The sequence below is a fragment of the Streptopelia decaocto genome (assembly GCF_964273445.1).
Source record: "Streptopelia decaocto genome assembly, chromosome: 7".
NCBI classification, from domain to species: domain Eukaryota; kingdom Metazoa; phylum Chordata; class Aves; order Columbiformes; family Columbidae; genus Streptopelia; species Streptopelia decaocto.
Window position 1 is genome coordinate 39,139,418 of NC_138661.1, and position 22,528 is coordinate 39,161,945.

At 39.1% G+C, this 22,528-nt stretch overlaps 1 protein-coding gene across 1 annotated transcript; it reads left to right on the top strand.

The window, feature by feature from the left end:
• Positions 1-4,171: 4,171 nt before the first annotated feature.
• On the top strand, positions 4,172-19,701 carry PTGR2 (prostaglandin reductase 2). Its single transcript, XM_082058309.1, has 10 exons — positions 4,172-4,416; positions 9,700-9,768; positions 11,130-11,248; positions 12,548-12,739; positions 13,977-14,147; positions 15,198-15,407; positions 16,172-16,293; positions 17,531-17,618; positions 17,951-17,990; positions 19,073-19,701. The coding sequence occupies exons 2-10, from the start codon at positions 9,732-9,734 to the stop codon at positions 19,135-19,137; spliced, it is 1,044 nt and encodes a 347-aa protein (XP_081914435.1). The 5' UTR covers positions 4,172-4,416; positions 9,700-9,731; the 3' UTR covers positions 19,138-19,701.
• Positions 19,702-22,528: the final 2,827 nt, after the last annotated feature.

Sequence of the window (22,528 nt, forward strand, 5' to 3'; positions counted from 1 at the left end):
TCTACCACACGGTATGTCACCTTGACAACGTCAGCTGAATAGTTCGGCTCAACCTCAGCCGCTGCCTGAAGCTAAAATTTTTCAGTTCATACATTGGATGACTTATACTGATTCAAACAGCCACTGCAAATGGTTGTAATGACCTAATGTGTTACTGTCCTCTCCTGAAGTTATTGCATCCACAGTTTAACTGGCAGAATGAATCATCTGCAAGTTCTTAAAACATTTAATGCAAAGATATGTGGATTAGCTCAAATTACACCCAGCAGCACTTCAGGCTGTGAGCTGACATTGCATCCAGGGAACAAGAGAGCTTTCTCATTCTCTGTTCTCCTGGCTCAGCAAGGAGACTAACTAAAGACTAATAAAATAATAGCTTAGAAAAACAGAATCATCAAGTCTACCACAGGTTATTTTGCAAAATTATTTTTTTACTTCAGCTTGAAACACTGTTTTAGAACTTGTAGGACAACTGAACTGGTTTTGTTACCCAAGAAGATGGAGAGAGATCACTTACTGACTTCTACATAGGGGCATTTTTATCAGTAAAGAAGGCACACCTTTACTCAAGATATCTTCAGCAACATTTCATCAATTTTCTGAAGAACAGTTTAAAAAATGTGTTGCTAACTTTCTGTAGCCTTATGCTTCCCCACAGCAGAAGATGATATTTTAATATCATGTAAGAAACATACTACATGAAGAAGATTTAAATTGTGTTAGATTTGAGTAATCTAATTGATCATCCCTATCCACAGAATCCACGAAGGATGTTTCTTGAGAAACTTCATAGACCACTTTGCTCCCTACACACACAGGCTAAAGAATCCGGTGTCATTCAGAGCTCATGCATATCTCAGAGGATTTTAATGGCCAAAACACAGCTGCACTTCAATTACATAAGCAACATCTGTAGTATTAATCTACAGAGTTTTTAAAAGACTGCTTATTATAGTGACATTAATTAAAAACAAAGAAAGTGCAAACATCTGCCAAGATTGTGAGTTACCTATGAACATGGAAATGTGTAAAAGGTGAATTATTATTACATACTCTCACCAATATGATCCATAAGCACAGAAATCTTTCAAAATGAATAGGTTTACTGTGCACTTTACAAACATTTAAGCCCCACAGTACAGACAGAATATGTAAGTTTATTGTTTCCATATTGAGGGCATCTAAAAGGAACAAAAAAGATGATCTGGAGTCAGCTAAACAGTCAAGGAATCTTAAAGGAAAAAGAGAGAAAGAGAGAAAGAGAGAGAAAGAGAGAGGAAGAGAGAAAGAAAGAGAGAGAAAGAGAGAGGAAGAGAGAAAGAAAGAGAGAGAGACAGACAGAGAGACAGAAAGAGAGACCGAGAGATGGAAAGAAGGATAGAAAGACGGAAAGAAAGACAGGAAGGAAGGGAAGGAAGGGAAGGAAGGGAAGGAAGGGAGGAAGGGAGGAAGGGAGGAAGGGAGGAAGGAAGGAAGGAAGGAAGGAAGGAAGGAAGGAAGGAAGGAAGGAAGGAAGGAAGGAAGGAAGGAAGGAAGGAAGGAAGGAAGGAAGGAAGGAAAAGAAAAGCCTCCAGACTTTGATTTTTGAGTTCTATTTTAACAATTGTTCTTTGCTTCACTAAAATTGACAGCTAGCAATACGGTTTTAACCACTCTCAACCAGGTAGCTGTTTACGTGTTTACACATGTTTCGAGGAGCTAATGACTTTGTATCCAAGAGCCTGGGTTGTTTGTTTTGTTTTGTTTTTTTTTTCCTCTCTTTTTGTTCTAAAAGGATCAAATAGGTCAAAGTATTTTAAATCCAATTACGTGGCCAAGAAATATGTTTGCTTTCTCCAATTTGCCTGATGTTGGTCAGAAAAAACTTTAACTGCGGGGAGTATCTGTTCAGTGAAATGAGGCTCAAGTGAACAGCAATTCATGTTTGGGTACACAGCAACGGTTTGCTGGCTGTGACCACAACCATCTTCCAGCACAAACTTAAACCATATTATCATCTCTGCCCCATCTCTGATTGACTTTAAAATGACAACACCCAGGTTGATTTATCCTTGTTTATATGTGGTAACAACCCCTAGTATGTATGTTACGTAACAACCATTCCACAATGGCCTGCTTGCGTGGACAGTTCTGTTCCACACAAAAGGTGACTTTGTGTGGTTTCACTTAGTGTGAGGTGGATTGTGCTAAACCACAAGAAGGCATTCTTGGAGTAGAACACATATCCACAAGGCAAGTCAGCGCAGAATGGCTCCTGCATTTTAAATTCACATGTAAGCTGATTTCACAATAGCTTCACTTTAGTCCTTGACAAAAGAGACATTGGGGGGGGGGCTGAATTTAAGCATTCAAACAGTAAAGTGCAGGTTATTGCTGTAACCACCTTTCAGGAAAACCTTGTTTGTGGGGGAAACCAAGCCATTGTGTGCTAGGCAGGAGAAAGTGAGGTTATAGAGAGGTTCTGAAAGCACTTTTTTCTTTTTCCTCACCCCACTTATAATGAAATATCTAAAGTTGTATTGTCATGATGTAATATACAGAAATAGAATAACAAAATTATGTGCATGTGCCTGCATACAGCATACCTCTTCCTCACTTTTCTTTCAACTATTACTAATCATTGAGATACTCCCTGCTAATTTAGAAACAGCATTCTCCATTAAGACACTTCATAATCTTTTCCTGTTTGCTCATATAATGACCTGCAACACTGATTTCTGAAATAATGATTTCTATAGTAATTGTGCTGCTCTTTTCTTGCATAAGTATGAGGCAAGCCAGTATTAATACATTTTAGTGTGGGCCTTCTACACACAATATATGCCCATTTGAAGCTATGAGGACTTCAATCCTGAGTACTCACTTCCAGTGCATTACACTGGTATGACGTTGACCTTATAGTAGATCAACTGATACAAGCTGGGGAAAAAAAAAGTATGGAGATATGAATCCCCTTATTAAGATACCTCACATTTTCCCCTACACCATCCCAGTTCCAATGCTGTTATTTCAACTGATGTGAAATGCAAAGTTTTGCCTATTATGGTGGCACAAATTAAATAATTCACTTAGGCCTGTATTAAAGTGCTATGGGTAAAGCTACAACAGAAAGGCTTAGTCTGCCTTTATGTGAGAGGCAGAGTACAAAGTCACCAGCATCATTAGCCTGAAAGAGGTTTTCCAGAGCTTCAAGTGGTCAGTTTAAGCTTCACAGTGGTTTCCACCGACTCATTGGCCACTTCACAGACCTGTTTGCCTTTCCAGTGAGGTGACTCACTGCAACACTGGGCAAGCACCCAGAGTCATCCAGTTGGGCAGCACCAGGGCCTGGGCCCAATCCCAGGGGAGTTGTTCATCCTCCTGCAGCCTGGTCTTTAAGTAAAAATGCCTCTATCTGTATTCAAGCACGGCAGAAGTATATGATATATACAACATTATATTGTATGTAACAACAACTTTGCTGGAACTTTAGGAACACAGTCTTCACAGAATCACAGAACGATTAGGGTTGGAAGGGACCTCTGGAGATCATCTAGTCCATCCCACCTGCTAAAGCAGGGTCACCCAGAGCACGTCGCACAGGAATGTGTCCAGGTGGGTTTGAATATTTCCAAAGAAGGAGACTCCACAACCTCTCAGGGCAGCCTGTTCCAGTGCTCTGCCACCCTCCAAGTAAAGAAGTTTCTCCTCATATTCAGATGTAACCTTCTATGCTCCAGCCTGTGCCTGTTGCCCCTCATCTTATTGTTGGGCACCGCTGAAAGAAGTCCGGTCCCATCCTCTTGACATCCACCCTTTAGATACTTATAAACGTTGATGAGATCAATGAGCCTTGTATTGCATCAATGAACAAATTCTCATCTGTTAGCACATGTAAGGAGTATCTCTTAGTGCTACCCTCTCTCGATGAAAACCCCTCACAAGCTGTAAGTGCCTTTTCCCAGCACCTCAGGAGATGAACCGCCATCACCTCACCCGCACAGGCAGCCGGGCCTCAGGGCGGGACACCCCAGCCCACAGCCCCTCCCCACGAAATAGGGGGAGAGAGCAAAACGGCGCCTGCTGCCGCGGGAGGGCCGCTGACATTCCCCACCACCTCTCGCCCCCCCCAGCTCTCCCCGCCAACCGGCGGGCCCAGCGCCGCCGTTTTAAGCGGCATTTCCTCGTTTAAGGCCCGTTCGCATGCGCGGTGGTGGTGCCGTCCCGGCCGGGCAGAGTCGCCAAGTGCGACCTTGGAGGTTGCAGGGGACGGAGTACCGGGCGCTCGCCTTTCCCTGCCGAGATAAGTGTGCTTTGGTGCCCGGTGTGGAGCCGCAAGGGTCTCCGACCTCGTTGTGCCTGGGAAAAGCTTGGCAGCGCCCCTGCGCCCCTTCCCAGGAGCCGTTTCCTCGGGGGCTGGCGGCTCGTCGTTGCAGGGTAGGCGGGGGCAAAGGTTTGATGGTTGGAAGACACTATTGGGATTGCCTGATCTTTAGTACAGGAGCTTCAGTCTGGCTTTACTGAGCCCGAATCAAACCGTGGCCCTGAGGGACGGATGGGGGAATCCTTTGGGGTTCCTCAGCACCCACGTCAGGGCTTCTGTGCAGCCCGTAAACGTGGCACGTTGCTCCTCACCGCTCCGGGGTTCTCGCTCCTACCTTGTTCTGTCTGTAGCTTCTGAAGCTGGTGTTGAACCATGTGCGAGCAGCCTCCCAGCTTTGACAGCAAGGATTTCTGAGTTGGGTCACGCCTGGGAAAGTGGGTAATCGGTCAGCCTTTGGGGCTGCTGCATCACGGGCTCATCAGGGAAGTGCCAGGTACTGAAAATGCTGCTTCGTGTCTCCTGGGAGCGATCTGCATCCTTGTGTTCGATGTTCCACTAACAAAAAAAAAAAAAAGCCTTCTGTATGGGTAGTTTTAAACAATTTTTAGCAACTCTAGTACAACACAACTATTTATTAAAAAAAAAAAAAAAAGCCAAAGAGGTGGCACCTGAGAGCTTTCAGCTTTTTTGACACCTAATTCTGTAAAAAGTTAAAGTTTATACAATCCTTTTGTGTGTAGATATGAGTGTGTATACTTACTGGAACTTTTGCTCTGTGTCAGTCAAATTTGATAAAAAGGTCAAAGATACTAGGTTTCAGGTAATATAAAAAAACAAAAGGCTGGATCAAGGTCCTGCTATTATTGTCATTCTTCCTATTTTACCTTTTTCCTTCTTCAGTAAAAGCCTGCAGCCTGCCCTCAACTCTGATAGTGTGTCAGAGAACCCACCTGGAGAAAACGCTGTGGGAGGAACTTCACTTGCACCAGAGAATTTGATTATGAGATTTGAAACATTAAGAAATCTGGATTTATTAGTTAAGCTTATGAAAGTACTTATCTTTTTATGACATGTTTTTCTCTATTCATGACAGTCAGTATTGATTGTGGCTTCTACTTTTTGAAAACTTGAGTTGGTGGTTTAATTAACATTCTTCAAATGCAGAACTTCTTCAGGACGTGTAGACACTTTGGTGCCTACTCCATTACATTTGCTTTTCCATTTCTTTTCACCTCACCTTGCCAGTTACCATTTTTTTGCTTCTTGCCCAGCCATTCCCATCTCTGTTTCCTTGATTCCATCTCCTCATTTATCATTCTCAGTTTCTCTGGGTCTCTCCCCATTCTGTTTCTCTCTTCCCTGCTTTACTTGCCTTGAAGCTGCTATTCTTGCTGCATTCCTCTGTTCTCACTGACTCCTAGTGCCAGTCCTTCCCATCTTTCCTTCCTGCGTGTTACTCATTCTTCCTTGAAACTTCTTTCTTTGCATTTCGTCTTGAGGATCCTTGTTCCAGCCATTTTGACACTACAGTTTCAGAAGATTTCCAGTCTTACTTTTCCTCCATGTGTATGGACTGTCTTCTTCCTCCGTGCTGCCTGGGCCTGATACAGGAGGCATTTTTTATTAGATTGCACCTGGCAGGGGGTCTAACAGCTTGGAAGCAGGTGAATCATTCTGGCAAAATCTTATGTAACTGAAAAGTGTCTTATGGGCAGTCTCAAAAAACTAAGCTGAGGACAAACTGGAGCATTTTAGCTCTGAGGAATTTATTTAACATTTTTTAAATGAGTTGTCATGCATCTCTCTGCAAAAATGGGAAAAGAAAGGCAATGGGAGAAAGGCATAAGAATAAAACTGTGCTGAAACATACTTGAGACTCGCCTGAGGATTCTCCTGTTGCGCTCAATGCTCCTGTTGCGCTCAATGCTCCTGTTGCGCTCAATGCTCCTGTTGCGCTCAATGCTCCTGTTGCGCTCAATGCTCCTGTTGCGCTCAATGCTCCTGTTGCGCTCAATGCTCCTGTTGTGCTCATTGGGTGGGTCAGGTGATCTTGGCATATAATGATGATGTTAAAACTTGCAATTTTTACTCCATTTGATTTAAAGAGTAAAGTCAACTCAGGTTATTTTTGTTTGGAAAAGCTAAAAAATAGCAATGCATGTTGCTTCATGTTGGTCTTTAAAAAAAGATGTCAAAAGCATGCTTCACACTGGCATTACACATACACAGAATCACACACAGAATCACACAGAATCGACTGGGTTGGAAAAGACCTCAGAGATCATCGAGTCCAACCCTTGGTCCAACTCTAGTCCGTTTATTAGATCATGGCACTAAGTGCCATGTCCAATCTCAGTTTAAAAACCTCCAGGGACGGCGAGTCCACCACCTCCCTGGGCAGGCCATTCCAATGCCTAACCACTCTCTCTGTAAAGAATTTCTTTCTAATATCCAGCCTACATTGAAAAGGATTATGTATATGATAGAAATCCACTTTATTTCACTTTAAAAAAATATGTTCTCTTTCTCCAAAAGCTTTCTGCAGTTTATGGTGCTAAAGGATGGTGCTTCTACTTATTTTCTTTAGTCACTTTTGTGTTTTTAGAATGTAAGGAAAATTTGATTGTTACTTATTATGTATGATATTGGTGTGAACATTTGCTTGTATAATGGCATTACTGGCTTCCACTATAGAGTAAGTACAGTGATATTTAGAAGTAAATGTCCATCTCCAGTGCTGTATTTTACTGTGACAGCTGTCATGGAATGAGTGACAATTCAGTTGCCAGCCTCACTTTCTGTCCACCCACTCACAGTATGTGGAAGATGTTCAAATTGAATTAGTACACAGGCTTCTCAACCAAAAGCTGTGAAAGTGGCCTGGGAAATCAGTAGCATTTTTGTTCCCTCACTATGTCAGGAACTCTAAGTAATCTAAACTTTGTATTACTTCTTCTTTCTTTTAATATGTTAATATCTTTGGCTTTTTTTTATTTTTTAAGAACTGTAGTTTTTCTCTGTACTATCATAGAAAGTGGATATTGCAAGTATATGTTAGGCACAATAAAAATGCTTTTCATTGTCTCTCTTCTTGTTCAGATTGGGTTTTTGCATTTGCATAATATAGGTATTTGGCTTCAGGATAACAGAATTGGAGTCAGCAGTAGTGACAGCAGGCCTTTCTGTGAGCCACGAGCTCTGCAGTGATTCTGCCTACTTTGGTTTATAAACAGTGGATCAAATCCTTAAAACTGTGGATAGATTTGAACTGAATATGAATAGTATATAAAGGAATGATTTGCCCAGGTTTCATGTGAGCTGTCACATCACTGTTGGTTTATATTCGCTGCATTCTTAACCTGTTATTCCAGCTCATCAGTGGTTATAAAGTTAAGCCAAGTACTGTATGTGCACAAATTGTTCACTGGAGTATGGTCGTCCTTTTAAATTGCACTGGGCACATCTGACAGTTTATCAAATGCTCATTGAATTAGCACAAATTCTCACATGCTAAGACAATTGCTTTGGGGATAACAACTGTACCACTTGAATATAATTTTGCTATGCAAATGTTATCAGCCAAGCTGCTGTAAAAGGATCCAGGTATTCAACAATTCAAAATTCAAGCATTTACATTCAAGTGCACTTAGGAATGACATGGACTATAAAGTTAAAATATTCAATTTGATGTTTTTATGCATTATATAGACTGAAGAGGCCATTATGGGTATAGACCTTTCCACTTTAAAGTTTTGAAGAGGAATTTGAAATTTTGTTCTGCAAAATATTTTATAAAAGAAGTACAAAGTGACGTGCCCAGGGTGACACAGGAATTCTTTAGCGAAGTACGATGCTGAACCCAAGATCTGCCCAAGCTGATACCAGGCCATCCTTCCTGTTAAGGTTTTACATGAGTACATTTATTCCAGAGATTGTATTAGCTGTGTGGATATAAAAATGGATTTTTATTTCTCTCTTTAACTGTTAACTCCTGTATTTTCAATGCTCTTTTTTTGTTTGTTTTTAAACAGTAACTAGTAATTTCATCCAAGTGTGGTTTTTCTTTTGTTGTAGACTGATGTTCTACATTGTTTTGTCCAAAGAATTGTGCACGTCACTTATTTTTCACTGATGTGACACTGTAAAGACATATTCGAGATCCATTTCTTGTAGCACCCTTAGGTGTTGAAATACTGAAAAGAAAATAACTCGTGAATCATTTTAAGTTAATAAGTAACTTTTCAAGTGCAAACACAATCGAATGTTAAACCTTTATCTGGTTTATGAACAAAATACTTTTGGTTTGAGTCAGTTGTAGGTTTTAGAGGAAAGGCCAAGGATGTGCCCATTTTCTCCTGATAATTTTTAAATTATGTTTTTCAGCACTGCAGGCTGTAGTTCTTGATGGCCTGTGAGTGCTGTAATGTAAGCCCCATAATATTACAGACAGAAAGTTCTGTATTTTGCAATGCTCAGAGATTAAAGATGTTAGATGAGTGGTGATGTTCTCTTCCTAGGCTCATCTGTTTAGCTTCACTCCAATTTGCTGTTCTTGTCAGCAGAATAAATATTATGACAAAGGCATCAGCTATCATGTTTCATTCCTTAATGTTCTTGGTTTTTGTGGAGGCTGGTTATTGCTGCACTCAGCTGAGAATATTAGTAAGAATGTTTTGATTTTGTATTAGTTCTGAAAGCATATAAGACATTTTTTCTCCTTTTAAATCAGGTTCATTCCCTTTTGACCACGTTAGCCTCTCACAGCTGCAAGAACACAGATTTCCAATCCTCTTTTAAACTGTTGAAATTGAAGGAGAAATTTTTCAGTAAAACAGGTCAAGTGGTGATCTGTTGCAATTCTTTCTTGTCTCTGGGCCAGACTGTTTCTTAAAAGAAAATAAACTGCTGATAGACTGGCTATTTCATGTGAAAACATCAACAATCTCTTTTAGTTTTATACCTGCGTGCTGCATGTGTGCCTTTTAGTGAGCTGCATCTGGCCGACGTGTGCAAAGCTGCCTTGGAATCTTTTAGGTGGGCACAGAGTGTCATGAGTCGGCACAGGAAAGCAAACCACATGCGTCTCCTACAGCCTGGTAGGGGGTGGTGATGATCTTACAAGGAGCACAGTACATTATAATTTTAAGTATTTTCAGAAGATGCTACTGTGATCTTGTATAAAACCATGGCTTTAACTAGGTAAACTTGGAAATTCTTTATTCACAAGTTTGTTTATTTTACATTTGAAGTTGTCTTACATGATTTTTGGGCATGGATGCTGAAGTTGCTGGGGCACATATTTCATCCTCAGTTTCCAAGTTACAAAATACTCTGCCTGATATTGTTTTTCGAGAAAATTTATGTTTCAGTCCTTCAAACAATGTTTTTCTTTGTAGGAGTCCAGTGCGAAACTGCTGCAAAAGCAGGGATGATTATACAGAGAGTAGTGCTGAATTCACGCCCTGGTATGTATTTCTCTCCGATAAAGGAGCAATCTGTTTGTTATGGTTGCCTAGTGCTCCAAAATATTGAGGGTAGAAACAGACAGTAACTTAAGATACTGACATATATCTTAATATTGCATTCAGCAATAAATAAAGTTTATTGTGAATTGTATTTGTTTAGTCAATATACACAGATTTAAACTCCTGGGTGAAAAAAAAAAGGTTAATGCATAATATATGAGAAAATCCCAAGTGTAGGCATGCAAAGTGAAAAAAGATTAGCAAACGTTAATTTTTAGTTCTAACATTTGTTCTTTTTGCACTTTAAGAGATAACTAAAAAAAATACTTTGTTACTCTTCATTTTTGTTTCCTTTTAGTAAATATTGAATCTTTTCTTCCTCCCGTGTTTCAAAGTGTTTGTTTTTTAAATTTAAACTTCTATTTGTTTACTTCCTTGCTTACACATTTGCCTTGTTACAGATGTCAGCACAATTTTTTGAATGGTGAGTTTATAAATTGTCTGTTATAGAAGACACAGATGTGTGCACTAAGTTTTTGGGGAGATATTTTTTGCTGCTCAATGCCAAAATAGTCCTAGGAGGTAAGAACCATTGTGTGCCCTCCAAATAAGTCTTTTCTAATGCAAATCAAATGTTACAGTAGTAGCCTGCTCTAGTTGCCCAGTTACAGTTGTCAGTCTGGTCCATCTGCTGCATGTGGTACCAACCTGAGGTTGAAGCCCGCCGTTACATTTTATAGGTGTTTTTGGAAGCTTTAATTTAAGGAGGTGTGTCTGTAGCCATAAAAGGATGCTCTTGCAGCATATAGATGCGCAGTGGCAATGGTCTTTATTCCCCCAATCTCACTAAGTCAGAAGAGACTGAAAAGTGAGAGTTTAAAACTTACATGGTTAAAATGTATGGTCATTTGCTACTGGCAAAATAGTGCACGGTGGTTTTGTTATGTGAGAGAAGTCTCAATGCCTGTCTGTGTTTTGAAAGTTACAGGCTTTTCAGCACATCAAGTATATCAAACTGTTCTTTGAGAACTGAAACAGCCTGGTTTTTTTCTTTCCTTTAGCCTAATTGTTAATAAAAATTATGTGTGGCAAACAGTAGGGAAACTGTTGGTTCAGGTGCCTCGTGCTGGTAAGCATAAGCTGACAGATCAGCTGGTCATCAATTTGGATGGTGGCAGTGCAGCCATTTGAATCATGGTTTGTGAGACAAAATCTGAAAGTTGGTCAGTAGTTTTATACCTGAGTAAAGATATAGCCTAACATATTTCAAAAAGGACTACCTTAAAAAAAAGTCTTCCCAGATTGATTAAGGGAAGCTCTATATTGGTTTATTTTATTTGTTTGCTTTTAAATAATTTTAGGTAAGAATGGAGAGCCAGTGGCTGAAAACTTCCGACTGGAACAAAGTACAATACCAGATACTATCCAAGCGGGACAAGTGCGTGTTAGAACCCTTTATCTCTCGGTGGACCCCTACATGGTAGGTGATGGACTTAGAGCTAAGCCAGAATTTGTTTTTAAAATATCTTCAACTGTGGTGTTAAACATCATGACAGGTACAAAGCTACCAGTTACAGGACAAATGTATCTGAAGTATAACTTGGTAATTCTGTTCATTTTGCTGGAGTTATATTGGGAAGGAATTTGGCATTGGTTTGCTTGTGATATATACAGGAATATGACTTCATAGGACAAGGAGGAGACCATGAGTCCTGGTATACCATTGTTTGTGTCAGCTTTTTTTGAACTTTGCCTCTTTATATACATTTTAAACATTTTTTTTTTTTCCCATGGAATGAACTGAGTGTGGGTAGAGGAGAAAGAATATTTCATGATGAAGCAAGAGAGGGACATGATCAGGCAAAATATTTCTAGGCAAAACACGTGATTCAATTTAAATGTTAGTTAGCTATTAACAGTTTGTTTACAAATGAAAGTCAGATGTTCTCCTTAAGTGGGTGGTGGCAGGCAAAAAAAATGTGTCAATAATTTGTAAACAATGGAAACAGAGGGAGGATTAGTGAATGAAGCCCTAACCAGCACTTGCACCTAATTCTGCAAAGCTGTAGAAATGATGTGGTTGGGAGAGTTGTGAGTTGAAATGGAAGAGAAGGTAGGAGAACCAGGCAGACCCAGTCTGATAGTATGTGCAAATTTGCTACAAAGAGAATTCTGATCATTCGTTCCATGCATAGGTGGAGACAGTAGAAGAGAAACAGTCTTAATTTCAGGAGAGTAGGTTTAGCTTGGGAATTATGGAAGAGTTTAAGAATCCTGAAGTACTAACTCAGCTTAGAGGTGGAGATACAGAGAAAAAAACCCCTTAGATTTCAAGAGATTTCATTAAACAGATCTCTGTCAGGGATGGTCTGCATATATTTGACTGTTCTTTCATGCATAAGCATGGACTAGATGACTTGAGTGTGTTTTTTTTCAATCCTATGTTTCTCTGATTCATCCAGTTAAGGAATGGCATTTATGGGATTCTTGTCAGACCCAAGCCAGTCATCTTTGTTTGCACAGCTGACTTTGAGGCAGTGTCTACAGAACATAACACTGCTGGAAGAGATCAGAATGGTCTGTCCTCCTTTTGTACCAAGCTAATGTGGGGAAAGAAGGATCTAGGAAAAGATTTTGAATATTTTGAGGCTTATTGAGAGATTTTTTTAGTAGCCCTTTGTGTTTGAAGTTTTGAACATATCTCATCCTCAGCTTAAGTTGAACTTATAACCAAATCATGTGTTCCACCAGATCTTCTCAGTAAAGCCTTGTCTTTCAGCGCTGCCGGATGAATGAGGACACGGGCTCAGATTACCTCCTGCCATGGCAGCTGGCTGAAGTTGCTGATGGTGGGGGCGTTGGGGTTGTGGAGGAGAGCAAGTATGACAGCCTTGCTAAAGGAGACGTTGTCACTTCCTTCAACTGGCCCTGGCAGACAGTGGCCATTCTAGATGGAAGCTTGCTGCAGAAGGTAATGTAAATACAAAGTCTATATTGTCACTATTTTTATTTTCCTAGCCCTATTTTTTTTTTTAATAGGGGCTAATGGTACTATTTCTTAGTCAAACACAAGCCAACATTTTTGGAGCAACCAGTACTCAAAAGGCAAGTTGACGTGGATGAGATGGAATACTCAGTTGATCAATTTTAGTCACCTGTGCTGTCTGCCCCTCCTTGCAAATATGCCCCTCTCACTTATGGGACTTACCAGAATTTTTGGTTGTTATAGCAGTAAATCTAAACATGAGCCTCTTCTGCATTCCACTGGTCGCCCTTATCAGTTCTGGAGCACAGTGTCTCAAAAAACATGCAGGCAAATTCGGAAAAGTACAGTTACATAGAAGAATTTAGCTGGAAGGAAGAATTCACTAAAAGAGAAACTGGTCTTGTTTTTAACAAAACCAGGACACAAATCAACTCACAGGTGGCACAGTCTGTATCAATTTATCTCTTTTCTTAACAAAGAAAGCTGTGAATGCTGTTTCTTGGTCACAGACATGCCACTAGTATTTCAACTGTTGGATTTTTTAATAAATTTCCCTGAAGCTGCTTCTGTTAATTCTGTTAATTATCTTAATTCTAGTTAGAATGAAGATCCACAATAATGTAGTAATAAGACTTAAGTCTTTAGATACATTTAATTCAATTTGTTTCACTAATGTGTTAGTAAAAGCTTGTACTTCAGATTTTACATCTGTGAAAGGGTATTCAACATTGAGTTGAATGTGGAGAGGTAACTGCATTAGGTATATTGTGTTCATCATCCTCATGTAACACAAAATGTTGTTGTAGTTTACATATGTACAGTTTCCAATTAGCTGCTTCCTTTAGAGCCCTTTTCCACTGATCTGCAATTCCAATATTTCATAAAACGGTACTATTTTATCCTTTATGCGAACAAAAGGATGATTCACCATTGCTGGAAGCCTCTTATCTCACAACTGTTCATTGACATTTCCATAATTAAAGTTCTTGCAAGTGACTTTGTTTAAAAACTTCTTCTAAAACTATGGAAATATAATCTTTGTTTCATTTTGTGTAAACTTGTTATTAAGGTAGACTTAGTCTGTAGCTAGCTTGTCCCTACCAGTTGTACCTTGCCTGGTAAATATCCTGAGTTAGTCTTCTGTCCTCAGACAATCAAATAGCAAAGAGCAAAACCTCACCTTAAAAAGAGATGAGCAGCACCCCATGTTTCTGTTTTGTAGCTTGTCCCACAACTTGTAAATGGACGCCTTTCTTACTTTCTGGGTGCAGCCGGCATCACAGGACTGACGGCCTTGTTGGGTATAAAAGAGAAGGGACACGTGGCTGCGGGTGCCAATCAGACCATGGTGGTGAGCGGCGCAGCTGGTGCCTGCGGCTCTTTGGCTGGCCAGGTGGGTAGGCTTGAGACATACAGGTGTGCTCTCTTACCAGGTTTATCTTCTGGAACATGCTGGTTAGTCAATGTACAGATAAAATCATTGTACGTATGAGCAAGTGTAATTCCATGGTAAGGGCCAGTTTCACAGGTTTGGCTCATGCTCTCACTGAAAGAAATTTTAGGTGTGAAACTTAAGTGTCATGATACAGGAGTAGGAGCAAACAGCCCAAGTGATTACTTGTCACTAGCCTAAATAAAGTAGGTGGTATAAATACATGCATTTACTATATATTTAAATTGTAGTCTGGCACTTGAACAGTCTTTGAGTTGACCGGCAACTTTCTCTTTTTCTATATTTGAAAACAGTCAGTAAAAAATGTAGGAAGCCCCTCTTCTTTTTATTTTCCATGATATCCTTTGTGTTTTGAGATTTACAGCCCTTTTATCCTCCTCAGCTTTGTAGAACATGTTGCGGGTGTGTTTGTATGTGTGTATGTACATATATACAAATATATATACAAACACAATAGCTATTAAGCAAGCTTAAGGCTTAGTAATAAAGAAGAACTATGAAGAAAGAATACATAAGCAAATCTATGAAGAATGTTAAATTGATTATTGTCCAATCTTTTTGCCTTTTATTATCTATGTTATGGTATTTGTCAGATGGTAATTTGATACTATATTTGGCTCTTCAGTACTGCCAGTTGTTGATGACTTTACAGACAAAACCTCCTGCAGTCAGTGAGTTTGGAAAGATGGCAGATCTTGGTTGTAACTGCCCCTTCTTTAGGTGTGAGGAGGAAATGACAAGAGGCGATTGTGTGACATGAGATGGGAGCTGGGCTGAACTTTGCTGCCTGGGGTTTAGTGGGATGGGGGGTAACTGTAGCACTCCCTAAGACTGCCTTCATCCCCCTGATACCTTTATGCAAATGAATGATCTAACATCTCTTTATTGTTTGGGTTTTTTGTTTTATTTTTGATTGTTTGTTTTGGTTTTGTTTGTGTGTGTGGTTTGGTATTTATTGTTGTGGGTTTTTTTTTAACTGTGCTCCTGCAGATTGGCCGTCTGGAGGGCTGCTCTAGAGTTGTGGGGATTGCTGGCACAGATGAAAAATGCTCCATTTTGGTCCAAGAAATGGGATTTGATGCTGCTATCAATTACAAGAAGGGGAATGTGGCAAAGCAGCTACGTGAACTCTGCCCAGGCGGTGTGGATGTTTACTTTGACAATGTTGGTGGAGACATCAGTGATGCAGTGATAAGTCAGGTCATTATACCAGCTGTCAGGCTTATTCTTGTCATTCTCCAATGTCTGTGTGCCCAGCTTTGAATTAATTCATACTGGAGACCAGCCTGCAATACAGCAGAGCACTTCATTGATCTAATTCAGGTGCTGATCCTGGTCCTGAGGAGAAATCAGATATTTTAAATCAGTGTTTGTCATTTAGATTAGCTTGACAGTATAGTAGTAGAAAGTCTTGCTTCTTTGACCAGGAGACTTGGTAATATTCTAAAGACCTTGTCTGTCAGTGTAGTCGTCTTTTGTTTCGTCAGCTTTGATTTTCTGGCTTCACAAAAGACCAAACTTTTGACCAGCCCTCTTCATTGTTAGTGTGAAACTCCTCTGTCTCATGACAAGGAGGCTTTGGTGGCAATGCCATCTTTGGGAGGTCTAAATCAGCTGTATCCAATAGCTGTATCAAAATTCTTTGTCCTATTACCCCTCTCCTCCGACAAAAAAGGCACACAGTAAGGTAACAGTTTCTTATATCCCTTGCATTTAATGCCTTTTAAAATTACACATAGGCTGTATAGCATTTATTTTTCCCCTATTGCCTGCTTTTCTCTGTTTGAATGTTGTCATAGGTTGAATGGGACTGTCTGCAATTCTCCTACTCTTTTCTAGGAAATGTGGCTCTAAATAAGGATACCCACAGGGAAATTTTGCAATATAATCTATTCCATCACTTGAAAAGTTAGTTTCTGAGACCAAATAATGTAATTTTTTTCATTTTGTGCTGTCCCAAACAGATGAATCAGAACAGCCATATCATCCTGTGTGGACAGATTTCTCAGTATAACAAAGATGTGCCTTATCCTCCTCCGCTGCCTCCTGACATAGAAAAAATACGGAAAGAAAGGAATATCACGAGGTACATTTATCCTCCAGACCTTGTGATCAGGTTCCAGGTAGTTTGTGTACATGATGCTGTGACTCTGTTCAGAAGGTCATCTGTAGATCCGCAATAGGCTCTTGTAATTGGAAAAGAATGTTGCCATACTAAAAAAAAGGAAACTATAGTCACAATGTCAGGAAATTCTCTCTTACATTTGTCTGTATCAGCATGAAAACTGGGAAGGGATGTTGTTACATGTTAACGTAGTTGTCTGTTATGCTTTGTTTGTGGTTGCTTGATTTAGTCCTGGAGTCTCTGACATATTCTTCAGTACAAGGGAAGATGTTGTCATGGTTCTGTCTCAGATGTTTTGCAGAGTGCCTTCTCTCCAAGTGTAGTAGTACAGGCAGAGAGAAAATCAGATATTTTAAAAGTAAGGATGCAGCTGATGCAGTGACTGTATTGAAATTACATTTTTAGTATTTGGGGGTTTATTAGATAATTGGATGGTAGATGTGACATACAGGCAAAACATTGATTTTTTTTTTTTTTTTTTTTGCTACAACTCTGGGAATTGCTGAATCTCCTATCAGGATTCAAGTGGAGCTAAAGCAGAGATTAGGAGCAAAGTCCTGGGATATTTTTCATTCATTGCATTACAGAAAGTTGGGGAGAATTGATTCCAGTGCAAACAGATTGACCTAATCAAAATTCTTTTCTTGTCCCTGTACTGTTGTCTGCACTTCTAAAAAATTGATAAAAATACTAAAATATACCATACATAGTAGAAGGCAGTGGAGAATTTAGTCAGTACATTGCTATAGGTAACTATTGGTTTTGATGGTCATTTCAGTTTCTCTTGATTGCTGTAGGCAGCTGTGACAGCCAGATATGCAAAGTTTTGGGGAGCCTGAAAGTTAATTCATACTTGCCATCTAGTTGCAGGTCCATTAATTATTCTCCTTACCATAAAAAAGAATAGAAATTCACTCGCATTTTCTGGACATTTGTTTATTCTGGTGATACTACTTGATTTTTATTACTCTTCTTTCTGATACTTGAGCAGAATTACTTGTCTGAGACAAGGTTACTGCCAAGCTCCCACTGCAGGGACTGTCTCAACGAGCTGGCAGAGCTCTGGGCTGTGTCTCATTGTAGTTAGAACTCATAACCCTTCAGTTTCAGTAATACTGTTTTCTGAAAAGATCTGTAAAGATTTCAAAATATGCTTGCCAATCTTTCTTAGATTGAGGATCATTCTTTTCTTTCACAGGGAAAGATTCTTAGTGTTGAACTATATGGACAAACAAGAAGCAAGTGTGTTACAGCTCTGCCAGTGGATCCAGGAGGGTAAATTGAAGGTAAGAACTTCAACATTTAATCTTTGGCCTAAATCTGTGGTCTGTCTGAATTGGTTTTTGATTCTTCAGGTGATCAGTAAGTTTTCCTGTGAGAATCCTTAGATGTGAAATTTTGGCAGGGGCAGGGATGTTCTGATTGAAGCATTAAATTGCCTACAGGTTTATCGGGAAATATTCAGTCCTCTCTTGATGGAAGAATCTGGCCCAAACCTGTCCATTGCAGCAAGACAAGACTTTAGATTTTCATAGTTTCCATGGCAGTTTCATGGCATGTTTCTAAGAAGTATTTATCATGTTTGAGGAGAGCTAAAATAATTTGTTTGCATTCACAGGTCAGAGAGACTGTGGTAGAAGGCTTAGCAAACATCGGTGGTAAGATTTTTATACCGTTTTCTAAGAATAATAGTCTGATTAAATACAATGACAATAGAGGTTAACTACCTGCTTTGTTCAATTTGCAAATTCAGATTTTTGTATTTTATCTAAAATATTATTTTTATAAGAATTTTTTTAACAAGGTGTTAAAAAGTTCTGTGAGAATATTATTTTATGTTTAAAAAAGCTATTGACTATAAATTTAGAGATTTGTTTGTTTGTTTTACTGTTGGTGGGGGGATTAGTTATTAAACTGCTACCTTAGCAACTGGTGATAGCCAGCCTGATCTTAAAGATTTAAGGTGCTGCCCATTTCTTAGAACTTCTGGGTGAGAAAGTTGTGTTTTGGAAACCTTGAATGTATGCTTTAAAAAAGCCCAGTCTCTAACAGTGCTTGTTATTGGGTTTTCTAACAAAAAATAAATTGAAAAGTACACACAAGAAAGGGGCAAATGTATTAGAGATTGCTAAACGAAGTAAAAAATAATTTATTTTAAAGGAAAAAAATAGCCTGTAGCCTGTTCAAAAAATCTGTAACAAAGAAAATATAAGAATGAAGGGGGCCTTGTTACTCCACGGAGACAAAGCTGGAGAGCCTGGTGATTCAAGATGTGCTGTAAGAATGCTGTAAGAAAGTAACAAGGAAGAGAATGGTTTAGTTCAATGCTGTTTACTGGCATACATATGTATTTTGAAGTAATTTGATCAAATATAGCAGTCATATTTCATACTTCTTTACTCAAAGATTTATTATTTTGCACCAGCTTCTGGTATTTCTTGTACTACACAGAGTACGTACAAACCTTTTCCTTTTGTAAAACCTACGGCATATGTGGACTCTCCAGTTGCCCCTTGTCTTTCTGTTTAGTGTTTACATGGTGTATCACAATAGTTGCTTACAAATCAGGTTTTTAAATTATTACACAAAACAGCCCTTAGCAGTTTATTACAGACCAGCTTTTTATTTTTTATTTCTTAATTTGGGGAGCTGCTTAATACATTTGCTTCTAGGCTTTTTTTTTTTTAAGTTACTTGGCACATTTATTTGGCACTAATTTATCTCATTATTTCTCTTGAAGCTGCTTTCCAGTCCATGATGAGTGGAGGCAATATTGGAAAACAGATCGTCTCAGTTTCTAAGTAGAAGTTACTGCTGTGGGAAAAATAATTGGATTCAGTCTCTAAAAGTGAGCAAGTTTTAACTTACACTAATTTCCACTTTCTTAAATAAACCATTAAGTTGTTCTGTATGTACTGAAAGTAGAGATTCTGGGATGCTAATAAACTAAGTAAGACTGGAAACAGAAATGCAGTAATTTATACTAGAAATGAATAATGTGTTCTTTGACATGATTTTGACAGTTGCAGCACACTTGCAAATATTTCATGGGTGTGGTTTGGAAGTTAGAACATGGCGGGAACCATTTTCAGTAAGTAATTTGTATGCAGACACCTAGTTTTGGTGGTTAGAAGAATTTACTAGCGTAGTAGAGATGTACCATTCCCATGCTAGTTTGTTTTGGTGCCCAGGAACTTCTCTAGGAATTTTTAATTTACTAGTGTAAGTTTGACCTGACAGTCCAGTCGATCTGGCTAATCATTTTTGAATCCAGCTGTTCTCATTTTTGTAGATAATTGCAGTGAAAAATTCTGTTTCTGGAATTCACAGTCTCTAATAATAAAGGTATTTCCATTTTTCCACCTGGAACATATTTCAGCTGATCTGTCTTGTCCATTTCTCTGTATTGTATCATTATATCCCATTTTTCAAAGCATTGAAACCTAATTCATTTGCAGTTTTATCTGCATGTAACCTGAGACTTTCATCAGAGACAGGTTCAGGTGTAGGGGTTAACTGTTTAACTTTGCAATCCTTGCATTCCAGAATAAAGTGAAGTTTTCTTTTTAGGAGTCCTTTTCTACAATGGATGGTATCTTTTATGATCTTCCTGATTTCACTAGTTTTTCTGGTATTTACACCTCTCCAGGTGACAGACAATCTCAAAACATGCTGCCTGATGACAGAAGGTAACTTTGCAGGCAATTGACCTTCTGTTCCCTCAGTAACTTATCTTGGCTCAGGATTTTTGGTCTAGCAATGCTCTTTTAACATCTCAATGGAGAAACTTGATAAAATGAATCACTGTGTTCAAGTTTGACTTGCATAACCCCAAGCCAAGTGAGACTAAGTATGTGTCTTCAAAAGCAAGGAACAGAAAAGGGAAGAGAGAGATATCTTAAAGACATTATAATTCTACTGCTATGTACATCTAGAGACACTAGCACATATTTAGAAAATAAGATTGTTTATGATGTAGTCTGATTTACAGGTGATTTGTTTTAAATTATTTGCCTTTAAGAGAAGTGCTTCCAAACTGCAGGGCCAGTTGAACTGTCCAGAGAATGGATTATCCAGATCTGTGTGAGTCACTACCTAGGCTCAGACTAAATGCAATCCAAGGACTAGGAACACTATGCAAGACTTTTTTCAATATAAATCATTTTGCATGCTGTGGAAAGTAAGACAATGTGTATCAAAATTGCCTAATATGGCTGTGAGCAATATGAAAAACAGTTCTTTCCTTTCCTAGTGCTGAAGCTGGCCCTGAAGGAAGGAAGCTTCAGAGATGGATGCCATAAACTTTGAGGGAAAGACACCTGCAGTATAGCACTAGATGCTCTAAAATCTTCCAGTATGAATTTTTCAACTACAAAACTAGTAACTAGTTCACTTTCAGCTACATTGTGAATCCAACATCAGCATAACTAACTCAGGCATCATTAATAACAGTGTCACATTGGGATAGAAGCCAAATATTTTATGCAGTAAACTCAGTACGAACACCGTTGGCAAATGAAGACAGAAAGCAACAGGTGAGTGGAATTCTGTGAATTCCTGCATATTGACTGTTTATAGATGGTAACTCCCTTGTGAAAGTAAAGCAGTGCAGGCTTGTAAGACTTGATAATTCATATGTGTATTAAAATGAGAGGCAGGAGAAAATGCAATGATCCTGAGCCCTGTCTCTAGGCTTGCATTCCTGTCATGTCAGCTGGATTTAATGGGGTGGGAGCTGATGGGAATAGAACCTTCCCAAGCAACGGCTCTAATGAGTGTGCCGATGTGTCTGTCATCCTTTCTTTCGTCCCTCCCACATTCTCCCACATGCATATGCCTGACAGGAATGTTCAGATTGAAACAGCATCACCACTACCCTCTGCACCCTGATTCTGCATTCTGCATTCAACTTCTTCCAGGCAGCAGATGAACCTTAATGCACTTTAATACACTTAATCGTTCTGAATAAACATCCTCATCCTTACAGTTCATTCCAAAAGCAAACATATAAATGCAAAAGCAAGCAGCCTGTTCCACGGATGTGAGCAACTATTAACACTCCACACCCCCACAGCAAAGCTGGTCTTGAGGCTCTGTTGCTAGGGCTCCTGAAAATTGTTAAAAATGCAAGAGTATTTTTACAAATGATAGTGTTAGAGTTGCCATTCCTACCGAGTTGAAATTGTGTCAGTATTAATTAGGAACAGAAAGTCCTCTATTTAATTTTCTATATGTGTGTCTGTCTAATTGTACATAAATACATACATTGTGTTTTTTGGGGCATGGTGTCACCATGGTGTTTTCCTATTGCACCCTTGAAGGCCAACCTCTTCTCACACACAAGACTTGATATTCTATAACATGTATTTCCCCAGATTGGGCTTCCTCTATGCTCTCAATTTTATTTGCGTTTCCACAGCCTGTTTTGAGAAGAATGCCTTTTATTCTTAAAATTGAGGACTATTCTTCTGCTTTATTCCAACCTGCTTGGAAGAAACTGTATCATATGGTAGTATCCAAGCTAATTAACTACCTCTATATTTCAAAAGATACTTTAACTATGAACTGTAGTGAGTTTGTGATGCATGAATGTAAGCATGCAACTGTAACAATTACCACTACTGAAAAGGTATTAAAATGTTGTTTTCCTTTTGTAGGGTATGGGTGAAGGCTTCAGTCTGATATATTTATGTTTCCAGGGTTGCATTTGTTTGTCCAAAGTACAAATTCTGTACTTCTAAGCAATATTTGCTAAAGAGCTACTCCAGAGTGAGCTCATCTCTGGCACTGCGAGCTGACACACCTTGCTGGAATGACAGTCCTCTAGGAAGTTATTTTTCACAACTGAAACAAAGTATGATAAAAATATACAATTCCCAGCACTATTATTTTTACAGCAACTGCTTAGTAATCCACACAAGTCATAAACCTATGAAGAGCTGATGATGTAAGGGGTGATCCAGAGTGAGATCATGCTGAGATGATGATTCTTTACTGTAATAAAGGCAGCTTGGTTGCAGCAGTGTTCCTGTGGTTACGTAAGCTATCGAGTGCAATATAGGTTCTATCAGTCAAGTGACTTCAGGGGAAAAAGGACAAAAAAAGATGGGGACAGTCAAAGTAAACCTCATCCTTGTACCCCCAGTTTTTAGGATTCTCACAGAAGCATTTCTTTACTTATGAATCCTGGCTCATG